Source organism: Schistocerca piceifrons, chromosome X (assembly GCF_021461385.2).
Source record: "Schistocerca piceifrons isolate TAMUIC-IGC-003096 chromosome X, iqSchPice1.1, whole genome shotgun sequence".
Classification (NCBI taxonomy): domain Eukaryota; kingdom Metazoa; phylum Arthropoda; class Insecta; order Orthoptera; family Acrididae; genus Schistocerca; species Schistocerca piceifrons.
In genome coordinates, this window is record NC_060149.1 from 171154337 (window position 1) to 171171092 (window position 16756).

General features: G+C 40.0%; 1 protein-coding gene across 1 annotated transcript in view; it reads left to right on the forward strand.

Annotated features, from left to right (window-relative positions):
* LOC124722126 overlaps positions 1 to 16756 on the forward strand; it is a 58722-nt gene that overhangs the window by 30787 nt on the left and 11179 nt on the right. The window contains exon 4 of the mRNA XM_047247331.1: positions 314 to 407. Coding sequence (XP_047103287.1) covers positions 314 to 407 — 94 coding nt within the window. The remainder of the gene's footprint in view (positions 1 to 313; positions 408 to 16756) is intronic.

Genomic DNA, 16756 nt, shown 5'->3' on the forward strand with positions numbered 1-16756 from the left:
ACTTTACATTTTTTTCTGTGAGTGTGTCCTCTTTCATAGTTTCACCCTGAAATCCACTTACCAGTAAATGAAGTAAATTCATTTGTGCGAACTGCTTGTACTTAAAGATGGTGATCAAAATCGCCTTATATTCTGGTAGAATAAGTATTTTGTAATACATGTGTGACTTATCTTCTGTGAAGCGTGCAAGCTACCTGTTAGTGAATCGCTCTTAAGCCAGAATCCATCGTACTGGACAAAGAGTTTGCATTATTTTTGTGCCAACGCCAGCGCCACGTGCCAGGAAGTGAGGGTTGTGTGTGGTGTGTTGCAGGAGGCGCAGGATGGCAGCGAATGGCTGTGGCCGGGAGGGGCTGACGCCATGCCTGCCCCAGTACGACGACAGGCCTACTACGTACGCAAGGACGGTCAGTCGCCTTCTGATTCTTATTTTTTATCTTCCTATGTATTAATGACCTGACAGACAATACTAACATATCTTGATAAGACTTCAGTGGGCGCAAAGAGTTGCAACTTGCTTTAGAAATTCAGACGCGCAAAACTGTGCACTTTAAAAAACACGGTATCCTATGACTACAGCATCAATGAATCACAATTAGAGTCATCCAAGTGTTACAAATACTTGGGTAGAACAGTTTGTGGAGATATGAAGTACAATTTGATCACAAGGGCTCAGTCTTTGGAAAGAGCACTTGGGAGACTTTGGTTCATTCTTGCAATACTGGTAAAATGTAATCAGTCTACAAAGGATATTCATGACCAAATACTCACGCAGTCTATTGGGAGTGTGGTACCCACACTAAATAGAACAAATAGGGCATATGGAACTGATACAAAGAGAGGTAGCACGAAAGGTGACATGTTTCTTTGATCCACGGGAGAGCTTCGGGGAAATGTTGAACTTTGAACTGTCAAACCCCTGAAGATAGAAGACAGTTACCTAGCGAAAGCCTACTTATATACTCACAATGAAGTGAGGTACCTAGCAATATCCCACATCTCCCCTCGTAGGGATCCCAAAGGCGCTTGCACAGAGGCGTTCAACCAGTCCTCCTTGCCCAGCTCTACAGGCAAATGAAACATGAAGGCGTCATAATATGTAGTGTAACGAGAAGTACCCAATGCAGTGAATTTCGCAGAGACTTGCTGAGTGTAGATGCAGATGGATGAACTGTTTGATTAGATGGTGAAATTTCACTCAAAATACTTACTGAAGATAGATATTTATTTTATTTTCTTCTTTTCTCCTTTATACCATAACGTACACCCTTTCAGCCTACGAAATCCTACTAATTCGAAAAATGAGTATGATTTATTATTATCACAATGTAATTAGGAGTAGTGTGAGCTTCTTGTTGTGGACTTAATAATATTTTGCCAAGTTTATCACTTTTTACAATGCACTCTTCAATTAGTAACTCTCCAAAATAGTAGGATAGGTACCCCCTCCAGGAAAATTAAAGTGGCCTTTGGAGAAAGCGAAGCGGCTTTATGAATATGAAGAGCTAAGATGGAAAACCAGTCCTAAGCAAAGAAGGGAAAGCTGAAAGGTGTAAGGAGTGTATAGAGGATCTATGCAAGGGAGATGTACCAGAAGGCAATGTTATAGAAATGGAAGAGGACGTAGAAGAGAATGAGGTGGGAGGTAGATACTCCGAGAAGAATTTGACCTCGCACTGAAAGACCTATGTCGAAACAAGGCCCCAGGAGTAGACGACATTCCGTCAGACTTACTGATAGTCTTGGGAAGTCCAGCCATCACAAAACTCTTCCATCTAGTGTGCAAGATGAATGAGGCAGACGAAATACGCTTAGACTTGAGCAAGAATGTAAAAATTCCAATTCCAAAGAAAGCAGGTGCTGACAGGAGTGAATGTTACCGAACTATCAGAGAATAAGTCATGGTTGCAAAATGCTAACACTAATTCTTTACAAAAGAATGGAAAAACTGGTAGAAGCCGATCACTTTGGATTCCACAGAAATGTAGGAACAATCGAAGTAATACTCATTCTACGACTTATTTTAGAAGAGTTAAGGAAAGGCAGACCTACGTTTATAGCACTTGTAGCGTTAGAGGAAACTTTTGACAATGTTGACTGGAATATTCTCTTTGAAATTCTGAGGGTAGCAGGGGTAAAATACAGGGGGCGAAAGGCTATTTATAACTTGTACAGGAACCAGATGGCAGTTATAAGAGTCGAGTGGCATGAAAGGGAAGCATTAGTTGAGAAGGTAGTGAGACAGGGTTGTAACATATCCCCGCTGTTATTCTATCTATACATTGAGCGAGCAGTAAAGGAAACCATACATTGAGCGAGCATTAAAGGAAACCAAAGAAAAATTTGAAATAGGACTTAAAGTTCAGGGAGAAGAAATAACAGCTTTGGTTTGCTGACGATTTTGTGCTTCTGTCAGAAACAGCAAAGGACTTGCTGCACCATCTGAACAGAATGGACAGTGTCTTGAAAGGAAGGTATAAGATGAACAAGAACAAAAGCAAAACAAGGATAATGGAATGCTGTCGAATTTAATCAGGTGGTTTTGAGAAAATCAAATTAGGAAAAGAGTCATTTAAAGAGGTAGATCAGTTTTACTATTTGGGCACCAATAATGATGGCCGAAGAAGGGATGTTATGAAATGTAGACTGTAAGTCGCAAGAAAATCGTTTCTGAAGAACAGAAATTTAACATTAATTACAGACTTCAGTGTTAGGAATCTTCTCTGGAGCGTAGCCATGTACAGAAGTGAAACATGGACGATAAAGAGTTTACACAAGACGAGGATAGAAGCTTTTGAAATGTAGTGCTACAGAATAAGGTTGAAGCTTGGATGGGTAGGTCACATAACTAATGAGGAGGTACTGAACAGAACTGGGTGGAGAAGAAATTTGCGGCGCAGCCTCTCTAGAAGTTGGGATCGGTTGATAGAAGACATTTTGAAACATCAAGGAATCACCAATTTAGTATTGGAGTGAAGTATTTGGGGGGGAGGGGGTGGGGGTAAAAATCGTAGAGGGAGACTAAGAGTTTAATACAATAAACAGATTCCGCAAGATGTAGGTTGATGTAGATAATCGGTGATGGAGAGGTTTGCGGAGGATAGAGAAGCATGGAGAGCCGCATCAAACCAGACTTCTGACTGCAGACCCTAACAGCAACAACATTAGTTCCTAGTCTTGATGATTTAAATATTTCATTATCTGTCGTCCTAAAGGTTTTTCTACTACAACTTTGATGAACCTGTCTTCCTGTGATCTCGTTGTATGACGAATGCTTTTATGCTTGCTACAATGCTAGGTTCCTTAAATATTACACTACTGGCCATTAAAATTGATACACCAAGAAGAAATGCAGATGATAAACGGGTTTTCATTGGACAATTGTATTATACTAGAACTGACACGTGATTACCTTTTCACGCAATTGGGGTGCATAGATCCTGAGAAATCAGTACCCACAACAACCACCTCTGACCGTAATAACGGCCTTGATACGCCTGGGCATTGAGTCAAACAGAGCTTGGATGGTATGTACAGGTACAGCTGCCCATGCAGCTTCAACACGATACCACAGCTCATCAAGAGTAGTGACTGGCGTATTTTGACGAGCCACTAACTCGGCCACCATTGACCAGACGTTTTCAATTGGTGAGAGATCTGGAGAATGTGCTGGCCAGGGTGGCAGTCGAACATTTCCTGTATCCAGAAAGGCCCGTACAGGACCTGTAACATGCGGCCGTGCATTATCCTGCTGAAATGTAGGGTTTCGCAGGGGTCGAATGAAGGGTAGAGCCACGGGTCGTAACACATGTAACGTCCACTGTTGAAAGTGCCGTCAATGCGAACAAGAGGTGACCGAGACGTGTAACCAATGGCATCCCATACCATTACGCCAGGTGATACGCCAGTATGGTGATGACGAATACACGCTTCCAATGTGCGTTCACGGCGATGTCGCCAAACTCGGATGCGACCATCATGATGCTGTAAACAGAACCTGGATTCACCCGAAAAAATTACGTTTTGCCGTTCGTGCACCCAGGTTCGTCGTTGAGTACACCATCGCAGGTACTCCTGTCTATGATGCAGCGTCAAGGGTAGCCGCAGCCGTGGTCTCCGAGCTGATAGTCCATGCTGCTGCAAACGTTGTCGAATTGTTCGTCCAGATGGTTGTTGTCTTGCAAACGTCCCCATCTGTTAACTCAGGGATTGATACGTGGCTGCACGATCCGTTACAGCCATGCGGATGAGACGCCTGTCATCTCTACTGCAAGTGATACGAGGCCGTTGGGTTCGAGCACGGCGTTCCGTATTACCCTCCTGAACCCACCGATTCCAGGATCTCGACCACCGCGAGCAGCAATGTCGCGATACGATAAACCGCATTCGCGATAGGCTACAACCCGACCTTTATCAAAGTCGGAAACGTGATGGTACGCATTTTTCCTCCTTACACGAGGCATCACAACAACGTTTCACCAGGCAACGCCGGTCAATTGTTGTTTGTGTATGAAAAATCAGTTGGAAACTTTCCTCATGTCAGCACGTTGTAGGTGTCGCCACCGGCGCCAACCTTGTGTGAATGCTCTGAAAAGCTAATTATTTGCATATCACAGCATCTTCTTCCTGTCGGTTAAATTTCGCATCTATAGCACGTCATCTTCGTGGTGTTGCAACTTTAATGGCCAGTAGTGTGTATATAGTTCTATATTTGTTACGAGTGGTCATGCTCCACTGATGTTTGGTTTGTGGGGCACTCAACTGCACGGTCATCAGCACCCGTACAAAGTCCCAATTTTTTCACAAACCAATTTTGTACACAGTCCAATCTATTCACTGTCACGAATGCTGCTGCTGCTGATGATGATGAAATAATGAGGACAACACAAACACACAACACCGGGCGGAGAAAATCCCCAACCCGTCCGGGAATCCAGCCCGGGACCCCGTGATCCCGAACAGCAACGCTAGCCACTAGACCACGAGGTGCCGACTCATGCTCCATTGAAAGGGCGCTTTGCAGCTACACAATTTATATGAGTTTAACTGAATTCCCCATCAGTGATTGACAGGATACGACAATGCGAAAAAGGAAAGTCTTTCCTGATGTTTTGCAACTAACAATTATTCAGTCTCAAACCACTCGTCGGCCACCTGTCGATGGCCTAAGAAGCCGAAACTCAGTCTATATTTAAGTAAATCATAATTTCAGAGCACGAGGAAACTGTTTACTGTATTATAAAAAATGGTTCAAATGGCTCTGAGCACTATGTTACTAAACTTCTAAAGTCATCAGTCCCCTAGAACTTAGAACTACTTAAACCTAACTAACCTAAGGACATCACACACATCCATGCCCGAGGCAGGATTCGAACCTGCGACCGTAGCGGTCGCGCGGTTTCAGACTGTAGCGCCTTTAACCGCTTGGCCACCCCGGCCGGCTACTGTATTATATTTTAAGTAGTGTTTTCTTCTAGAATATCATGAGTGCTGCCTTATATGCATATGCTACAACTGGTTATATAATAACTTATATATGATTATTTTGGTTTTCATAAATATATTTGTGCTCTTTCAGGTATTTGACGAAGCATACATGTGCGTTTTTAATCATAATATTAGTTTAATATTTTACTTCTCAATATTACTTACTTCACAATATTATTAATTAATTTAATATTAATTTAATGTTAATTTAATATTAATTTAATATTAATATTAATTACTTTAATATTTTATTTGAAGAAGGGTCTCAGATATTTAAATTCATTTATATGTCCACAAGTTTCAGTTTGAAACGTTTATCCATTATGGATGCGGGAAACTGCAAATGCGATGGATAAAGGTTTTCAGAAATAACTGCAACCAGTCACTTTTGTGATGATTTAGTTCTTTATTTTACAATGACCAGTTTCAAGTCACCTAGCGATTCATCATTTTATGCACAGTTTATTATGCGTCAGATCCATCGCTGCATCTTGTGGAAGAATGGTAGTGAGCTTTTAAAATTCCGCGAAAGCTGTCTGTGAGGCCGAATTCGAGCGTCAAACTTTAATCACTGTATCATCAAATTGCTTAATTTCCATTCATTTGAATGTGGATTATCACCGAATGGTTTGTGTAGTCTTTCAGCATAAAGAAACTGCTCAAACAAATTACGTTTTCTTTTCATTATGTGAGAATGTATTACTTGACCACGATATTATTGCATTTCGCCTGCTCTGGGCGTTATCGGAAGCACACGGTGACGTTACACTAAACAAGTACAGTGGTGACTAAGGAAAACGCGTCGTACTGTGAATGATTTCAAGACAGTTGTACATATACTACCAAATGCTTCAACGTATAATCGTGAAATTTCTTGATAAAAGCTCACCATAAGCCGACCGAAGCGTTCCCACTCGCAGGTTTTACAGGGTCACAATTATTGAACTATATGAAATAAACTCGTCATAATTTGCGTTAGGACGTGCAAACTGCACGTTTGGCCGCGGGGCATGGTGGGAATTTCATGGTTTGGTTTAGCGACGAAGCCCACTTTCATTTGGATGGGTTTGCCAAAAAGCAAAATGGGTGCAGTTGGAGGACTGAGTATCCGCATTTCGGGATCGGGAAGTCTCTTTACTCTCAGCGTGTGACTGTGTGGTGTGTAATGTCCAGTCACGGAATAATCGGTGCGATATTCCTTGATGGCACGGTGACCACCGAACGGTACATGAAGGTTTTGGAAGACGATTTCATCCCCATTATCCGAAGTGACCCTGATTTCGACAAGATTTGGTTCATGCACGACAGAGCTCGACCCCATCGAAGCAGGATAGTGTTTGATGTCGTGGAGGAGCACTTTGGGGACCTCATTCTGGATCTGGGGTACCCAGAGGCCATTGGCACGGGCCTCGCTTGGCCGCCATATTTTACGGATTCTGAACACATGCGACTCCTTTTTGTGGGGCTATAGAAAAGACGAGGTGTGCAGCAATAACCCCAAAACCATTGCTAAGCTGGAAACAGTCATTCAGGAGGTCATCGACAGCATCGATGTTCCATCACTACAGCGGGTCATGCATGATTTCCCTATTCCTTTGCGCCACATCATCGCGAATGATGGCAAGCATATCGAACGTGTCAAAACTTAAATACGAATATCTGTAGTAATCTTTACATGTTGGATTTCGTAACTCATTTCTTTCTTCATCTAGCTCATATTGTGATCATCTAATACTTATAACTGGTATTCTACACTTCCATGATGGAGAATGTGAACAACGTTCTTCTACCCAGTTGAGCCCATTAGGAAGTGAGGTAGTTCATTAGAAAAATCAATAGTGGGATCACGTGAAGTACACTCAGCTACGGTTCACTTCTGACATCTCACCAGATTGTGGTCAAGCACATTTATTTTTTTATCGCTAGAAATGTCTTTGTTACTACAAACACAATGAAGCGGAGGTTGCATGCGTAAAAACGAAATCATTATATAACACTTCCGTCTACTACTGTTATACCATAACTTCCAAGCTGGAAGCAGTTCGTATAATGAAATTATTTTTATCCAAGCAATTACAGTATAAAGAAGCAGAGCAGTGTTACCCTCTGAAAGGATTTATGTTGTGTTGACCGCGATTTACCTAACGGAGGTGGCTTATCAGAAGTGAAAGTCAGAATTACGTACATATTTAAACAGTAATAAACAATATTTTACCTATCCACACTATTCAAAGAATAAAGAAAACGGTCACTAGCCTAATTAGACATGAGAATGATTAACATTCTTGTACAAGAAAGTAGGTATGAGTAACTTTAACGGACAAACACAACCTATACTTTGCCACACGAGAGTGCAATGAACTCTGACACTTGCATATGTTAACGTTAAGGTTGGAGCTGACAGGTAGAGCAGAACAAACTATTTGCATAAATATAACAGATAACGATACACATTATCTTCAGGGCTTAGTCAAACTGAATGGTCTCAATAATATTACTATCAATATTCACTGTAGAATCATGAAATAGACATAGGTTCAGTATTTCTTTTACCAATTAATTTTCCATCTGACATGGAAAAAAAAATATTTCACTAGCAAACTATTTCTCACTGGCCTTTGAATAAAAGAAGCTACTGTTATCATAGATAGTGGTCTTTCTGTTAATTGTTACCTAGAATAAGCACAATAGACAAACTGAGGGTCCAGTTACATTATTAATATGTACTTTCAATACATAAGAGACAAGCACTTAGCAAACATGAGTATATAGCTTCCAACAAATGCAGTGAGACGCAATACTGACATATTTGTAAGAAACTAACTCACCTTTTACAATTTACGACAGGCAGCACTATGATCATTAACTAAACAAAATTTTATAAGCCTCAGTTTTAAGAACTTTTAAATTTTAAAGTAACAGGAAATTGTTTACTAAGAAAAACATTTCGTGCCAAACTTTAGTAATATTTACTTTTGGAACCATCCTCAAGATGGTTTATTGCCTGTCTTTATTACCAAAGTCTTCTACTTTCAAGTCAATGATTAAATAGGTAACTTTGAAAGTCCACAAAACTTTAAATTGGACTGTTTCAATCACTGGGAGGCTTTCACAAACTTACATTTACTACCTCCCACAATTTTACCAACTCCACAGTAAATCTGAATACTCCCTTCTTACCAAATATCAAACAACGTTATTTAATTAACTGTTTGGCTTTGAGGCTTTCATTTTTTCCACAACAAGGACACTTGGTAATCGTAGTTCAAACGGAGGGAAACCTGAAAGGTGTTGTGATACGGAAAAAAATCAAGATAGGTACATATATTCAGTTACCTTATATTTGAGCACTCCTAAACATCCAATGATCTGATCCTTCACCTTACGTATCTACAATTCCTTGGCTCCTTTTCAGTGATTGGGCAATGTGGTGGCGAGTGCATGTCGTTGGGTGGATTTGCAGGCGGAAATGCTGGGTCTTGGTCATATGCTAGATACCAATTCCAGAACAGTTCCAGCTCTTTATCCATCCATCCGAGGCATTAGCACCTTGGAAATCGGCACCAAAAGCTTCTCTCGGCACCAGCACAATACACAACTTTTGCATGAGCAGTTGATAGTTTGGTAGATCGTCCCCGACTGACTCTTAATCCACCTCTTCTACCAATGCCAACCACAATTTGCGCGCGCTACTAAGTTCCGTTCCGGAGGGGAACCACACCACCTTTTACATACAAAGTGACTAAAAGCCCTTAGTGAGGATCAGTCTTTACATAACAACAAGTAGTTACTTTAAACAAAACATGTCATTTGCACATATTGGTATTTCTATAAAAAATTATTTAAACAAAATTACAATTATATACATTAAGTTTTGTTCCTTCCAAATGAGAAAAAGAATTTAAATGATAGATACACTACATTGCATAGAATCAAACCATGAATCAAAGGCTTTACAAAGGAAAAAGCGAACACTCTTGTGCTATCAATACGATCAAATAATATTTACAATGACAGAAGGTAGAACAGAAAAAAAATTATGTCAGTAGAGCTATGGAGCTGTGGTGTTACAATTAGATCGCTCTAGTAGTGCCATACGGGTTTGAGGATAGATACATAGATTCAGTGTTAATTTGTGACGTCAAAGACATGTGCGGAAAAACGGGCTATCCTTCAAATGTAAGAGCTTAGAGGTAAGTGTTGGCATCTGTTGCTGCATATATCACTTAGGGGTGAGACCAATGTCAATGCTGATAGTTCCCGTACCCAGCAACAGATGGCAACACCTATCTCTAAGCTTTTACATTTGAGGGTTAGTCCGTTTTTCCGCGCATGTCTTCAATTCTCTGCACCTTTGGCCGAGAACAGTGTCCTATGCAACTTACACGTCCCAAAAAGCAACGAAGTAATCGCCCAGTATTAGGGAACAGTGTTGAGTGTGCTTTCCTCCTAGCACGCTGAAACGGCGAAATTAAAGGCAGTATATGTTTGTAGATGAGTGTAAAATGTAAGGAAAGGAAAAGGTAAAACCTTACTGTAGATGACACGTACCTTCTGAACATCATGCAACAACGGGGACAGTGAAGTAAAATGTAAGTTGTTACTGGTTTAGTATCATCTCCATACAGAGTCAATATAAGGAAGAAGGGGTTACACACATTTAAAAATTAAAGATAACGTAAAAGTCGTTTCTGTTAAAAGAAAGAAAAAAAACTGGAGCCATATGCGTGTCAGTTGTGACTAAAGAATACAACCCCTGTAAATGTTATTAGCGCACATCTCACTGCAGGGAAACCTTCTGCCTATAAAAAATCCGGATTTATTTTGATCTGCCTGTCAAGCAGGATGAAGCAGTGATCGGTTTATCAATATTTCGATATAAATTTCTTAAAGGATTATGGGAGAACAAGATGAGTTCGAGATATTATTTTGCTGCTACATGGCTTTTCCATTTTATGTACAACAAGATAGCAGGACTCTAACTGATAACATTTTCGTACATAACACAGATGTCGAAAAAAATTAATATTCAGCGCATTGCTATTGCACTTTCTGAATAACATAATACCAGTAAAATGAACAATGTAAAGACATACAGCTCAGATGCAACTCCGTAACAAGCCGTTTATTAAAGATACAAAAATACATTGTATTGAAAATCAACTACTAGAGGTAGAATGTGATAAGGTACACAGGGGGCGAGATATTAAAGTGAAATGCGATGTGTTTTTTTAAATATTAGTATCAATAATTGAAACTAATTTTCAAGAAGAACTAGTCCAGAACTTCCACAAAAAAGCAACCATGTGTAATTGATGGTATTGAAATATCTTCTAAACGGATAAGAAAAATTAAAGTAATCGCCAGAACAAGAGAAGATAAATTAGTCGTTTTACGAAAATTATTGCAATATGTTAAGAGAAGTTCTTAAAATCTCTGTAAATATTCACAACTTAACAGAAAATAATAACGGTGCTAACATAATTCGAACTATATGAGAAAATGAGAAAATGAGAATTTGTGTGCTATGCAGGGCTTGGACCGATAGAGAAGTGGCAAAAGTGGGAAATCCAGATGGCAAAGCGTTTAGAAAACAGCGTTTACGGGGCGTATCGCGAGGGGAATGAGCCACTTAAGTTACCGTAGTTACCGGCAGCGGCGAGAGCACAGGACGGTAATCCGAGGGTCGCTGGGTTGAGTCCCTATGTGGATTATTTTCAATTTTTAGTTTGTACGTTACACTACAAATAAACCGGAATGCTCTGTATATTTTATTTATTAATATTTTCATGAAAAGGCAAAGGAAACTTAGAGAGCAAATAAATTTCAAGGAAGCGATTGTAAGACGTACACGAAAGTTTCGTATATAAAATTTGATACTTTTATTATTTTAAAGTTGATGATTTGCACGCGCTAGGATGATATTCATTGTAAAAACAGGGGAAGCAGTAATTTTCTTGGCATCTCGCACACATTATAAATGTCGCATTTTTACAATTACGTGGTGTCTTAGAATTTCTATATAAAAACACTTAATTTACATTCATAATGTTCTCTCTCATCCCACAGTTTGGCAGCAAATCAGGCGTAACGCATTATTTCGCCAGCTATTAATGAGGATAACTAGTGACGTACAGTGCAATGTATTTTGAGGCAGTCTTCTCGTGATTTGATTTCTTCTTCTCTCTCTATAAGATAAGAGCAGCTTTGAAGACTTTTGATCAAATTCTTTACCTGACGATGAAAACAGACATTGTTGGATTGCACTAGCGGAGTGCATTTGGGAGAAGCACTTTAAAACTGCATGATGGCAATGCTTATTCATCTTGAAAAATTTCTTCGTATGATTGTAGATTTTTTTATCCTCTCCATGGGTCAATTAACAGAATTAATTCGTTTTCCGCACGTAGGGATTCATCACATCAGTCAAAAAATTGTTGTGTAAGACTGTTGTAAGTTCCCCAGATTTTGATGAAGTAATGACGATATTTGAGACCTCGATCCAAAATATTCCTTTGCCTTTAAGAAAATATTAATCAATATGATATATTGATCATTATTACGGCTTATTTGCATGATAAGAAACGTAAAAATTGAAAACACAAAAAAACCATGACCTCACGTCCCTGCGATTACTGTTCCGTACTCTTTCCGTTGTGCCAACGGCTGCCGGGAAGCTAAGATAATATAAATGGCTCGTGCCTCGTCCGATCCGCGACAAAAGTGCTAATTTTTCTGATAACTTGGCTATCTGGAACTCCAACTTCTGTACCGTTCATTTATGAGCAGGTACTGCGTATACCAGAAATTTGGAACAAATCGGTGAGGACGAGTGGGCGCGGACCCTTTGTGAGTTTGTATGTCGTGACTACGCAAATTGAAAGCATTTTTCGTTGCCATTCATTAAATGTATAAACATCTGCCTCTTTACAACGTTTTCGACCGGTGAAAGTAGTATGACATTTAAGCACAAATAATTTATCTACTAAACCGCAGTTTTCGTTCGAGAAGGATTCATTGTCAGACCTTCATATGTAGACTTTCATAGGTATCTTCTGTTACCTATCCCCACCATTCTTCTGTGTAAATTATGGTATTTTCGTAGAAAAGTTGAAGCTTTATGGAATGAAAGGTATTACATACAACGACAATCCCCATGCCCCGTGGGCCATATTCCATTTATAATAATTTCTTTTACACCCAGAGGGTGTATCACCATATTTAATCGACTTCGCAATCATGGACATGGAAAGGAAGGAGCCGGAAAAATAATGCTTTGGACTCCTGAAATTCCTTAAAGACTTTATGATACAAAGTTATTGTGGTTTTGAGTCCGAAGATTTGTTCGCTGCAACTGTACACGCTAGTTTTCGTATATGGATAACTATTGTACAATACATCCTTTTAAAATTGCTTATTGGAGTCACCTCCCCCTACAGTTCTTACCGTCGCACTTTCCTCCGGTGCGGCACTTTGCGCCAGCTACGTAAATTTTGCATTGTTATTTTTGCAACTAATGATGGCTCGTTTCTTAGCTAAGTAAGTGCCAGTCTGCAGCTTCGAAAGTAGGGAGATCAACCCGCCGTTTATACTAGAATTTTTTCTGTCAGTTGGCGGTTCCTTCACCTCCGTCAGTATGTTAAGACTGTCAAACTGGACTATGGTTCAGAGTCTACGTTACACTGCAGGTCTTCGAATAACTGGTTGGGTAAATCTGATCAAAAGTCGGAGGGAGGCAGGGGAATATCATCTCCAATAGGACCATATCTTATAAGGCCCTGTGGTGCTCAAATCAACATTGAACTTCGAGAGAACTTTAGTTTATTCTTGCAATTATAGCTTCGTTTAAGCGAAGCACTGTATCTTAACTCTTTATTTATTTCGCTCAAAAATAATCCATAATTTTGTCAGTAGCTTAGCGTTGCTGATAGTGATACAAAACCACTAAACATCGTTTATTTGTGTAGTTTCTGCATGTCTTTGGAGCTTCATCAACATCTAACAATCAAACGAAGCAGTGGACGCTCCACTTAGTAAATACTTCTTTTTCGTTACCTGTTACTATTGCGCGTAAGAATGAAATATTTATTTGCTGTAAAGCAGAGAACGATCTTGGCCAGTGATTCGTGGCGAATCCACTTACTGTGATTCATAATTTTTTTCACTTTCCCTGTAATGCGTAATTGCTGTATCCATTACAGTTCAATGAGGGTCATGGTTTACAAATATTCGTGATGCATCGTTGCCAATGGCTGCTAATTTATATGTAGGTCATCCAGTGTATAGAGCCATATGACAGGATCGAATCTTTTAAAGCATTCATGTACGATTTATTCGTTTACTCTATCGTAAACACAGATTTTTAACTACCAAGAAAAATGACGTGCGTATGAGCCTGACATCCATGTCGCGCCGACTCTAGCACAACTGACCCATGTCCAATGTGCAGTAGTCATTTTCAGATGCACTGGGAGCATCCGACGATGTTTAGGAAGTCTGATATTTTATAACACACAACCTGATGTTTGTCTACAGATAAACCGCCACAATGCGCGTATTATCTTATTCACTTGATTATATGGGAGCATTGTTGTAATGGCAACACGTTACAGATTTAAGGAACTACTTGGCACCATCCTCGGAACAAAGGGCCTCTGTTGATGATGCCGAGCGGTTCCGTACATCTCTAACGTATCGTCACCAAGGCAGTGTCTAGCTGAGGCTGATTACATCTAATCAGCGAAATTAGACGAATAGCTCAGACAATACACCGCCATTGACGGTTTATCTGAAGATTGAATAGAAAAATCGCTGTGTCCCCTTCAGACGATGCTCCACTTGCAAAATGTGATTTTCAGTACGGAATGATTTACGCCAAGTTGACGCAAACAGGCACGTGTTTCTTCCATAGAACAGGGTTCTTTAAAAATTGTGTTAATCTCTAGGCAAAGAAGACGAGAGGTGAAATTAGGGTCCTTAGGTAGTCATGCGACTTTATCTGCGACTGTTCACTACTTTTTAGTATTAACTATACTAGCTCTGCATTCCAATTATAAAAGCCTATAAAATAAGTTTTAATTTCCAAGAAATGATTCCGATCTCGTGAATGGCTGGCGACACTACTAATTTGCGATCTTAAAATAGCATTCTTAAATGTGTCCAATTACGAGGGATCTCTATCCGTCTAATACCTATGTATCGTAACTACATCTTCTGACAATTGTTGTTGTTGTGGTCTTCAGTCCTGAGACTGGTTTGATGCAGCTCTCCATGCTACTCTATCCTGTGCAAGCTTTTTCATCTCCCAGTACCTACTGCAACCTACATCCTTCTGAATCTGCTTAGTGTATTCATCTCTTGGTCTCCCTCTACGATTTTTACCCTCCACGCTGCCCTCCAATACTAAATTGGTGATCCCTTGATGCCTCAGAACATGTCCTACCAACCGATCCCTTCTTCTGGTCAAGTTGTGCCACAAACGTCTCTTCTCCCCAATCCTATTCAATACTTCCTCATTAGTTATGTGATCTACCCATCTAATCTTCAGCATTCTTCTGTAGCACCACATTTCGGAAGCTTCTATTCTCTTCTTGTCCAAACTATTTATCGTCCATGTTTCACTTCCATACATGGCTACACTCCATACGAATACTTTCAGAAATGACTTCCTGACACTTAAATCAATACTGGATGTTAACAAATTTCTCTTCTTCAGAAACGCTTTCCTTGCCATAGCCAGCCTACATTTTATATCCTCTCTACTTCGACCATCATCAGTTATTTTGCTCCCCAAATAGCAAAACTCCTTTACTACTTTAAGTGTCTCATTTCCTAATCTAATTCCCTCAGCATCACCCGACTTAATTAGACTACATTCCATTATCCTTGTTTTGCTTTTGTTGATGTTCATCTTATACCCTCCTTTCAAGACACTGTCCATTCCATTCAACTGCTCTTCCAAGTCCTTTGCTGTCTCTGACAGAATTACAATGTCATCGGCGAACCTCAAAGTTTTTATTTCTTCTCCATGAATTTTAATACCTACTCCTAATTTTTCTTTTGTTTCCTTTACTGCTTGCTCAATATACAGATTGAACAACATCGGGGAGAGGCTACAACCCTGTCTTACTCCCTTCCCAACCACTGCTTCCCTTTCATGTCCCTCGACTCTTATAACTGCCATCTGGTTTCTGTACAAATTGTAAATAGCCTTTCGCTCCCTGTATTTTACCCCTGCCACCTTTAGAATTTGAAAGAGAGTATTCCAGTCAACATGTCAAAAACTTTCTCTAAGTCTACAAATGCTAGAAACGTAGGTTTGCCTTTCCTTAATCTTTCTTCTAATATAAGTCGTAAGGTCAGTATTGCCTCACGTGTTCCAGTGTTTCTACGGAATCCAAACTGATCTTCCCCGAGGTTGGCTTCTACTAGTTTTTCCATTCGTCTGTAAAGAATTCGTGTTAGTATTTTGCAGCTGTGACTTATTAAGCTGATAGTTCGGTAATTTTCACATCTGTCAACACCTGCTTTCTTTGGGATTGGAATTATTATATTCTTCTTGAAGTCTGAGGGTATTTCGCCTGTTTCATACATCTTGCTCACCAGATGGTAGAGTTTTGTCAGGACTGGCTCTCCCACGGCCGTCAGTAGTTCCAATGGAATATTGTCTACTCCGGGGGCCTTGTTTCGACTCAGGTCTTTCAGTGCTCTGTCAAACTCTTCACGCAGTATCATATCTCCCATTTCATCTTCATCTACATCCACTTCCATTTCCATAATATTGTCCTCAAGTACATCGCCCTAGTATAGACCCTCTATATACTCCTTCCATCTTTCTGCTTTCCCTTCTTTGCTTAGAACTGGGTTTCCATCTGAGCTCTTGATATTTATACAAGTCGTTCTCTTATCTCCAAAGGTCTCTTTAATTTTCCTGTAGGCGGTATCTATCTTACCCCTAGTGAGATAGGCCTCTACATCCTTACATTTGTCCTCTAGCCATCCCTGCTTAGCCATTTTGCACTTCCTGTCGATCTCATTTTTTAGACGTTTGTATTCCTTTTTGCCTGTTTCACTTACTGCATTTTTATATTTTCTCCTTTCATCAATTAAATTCAGTATTTCTTCTGTTACTCAAGGATTTCTACTAGCCCTCGTCTTTTTACCTACTTGATCCTCTGCTGCCTTCACTACTTCATCCCTCAAAGCTACCCATTCTTCTTCTACTGTATTTATTTCCCCCATTCCTGTCAATTGCTCCCTTATGCTCTCC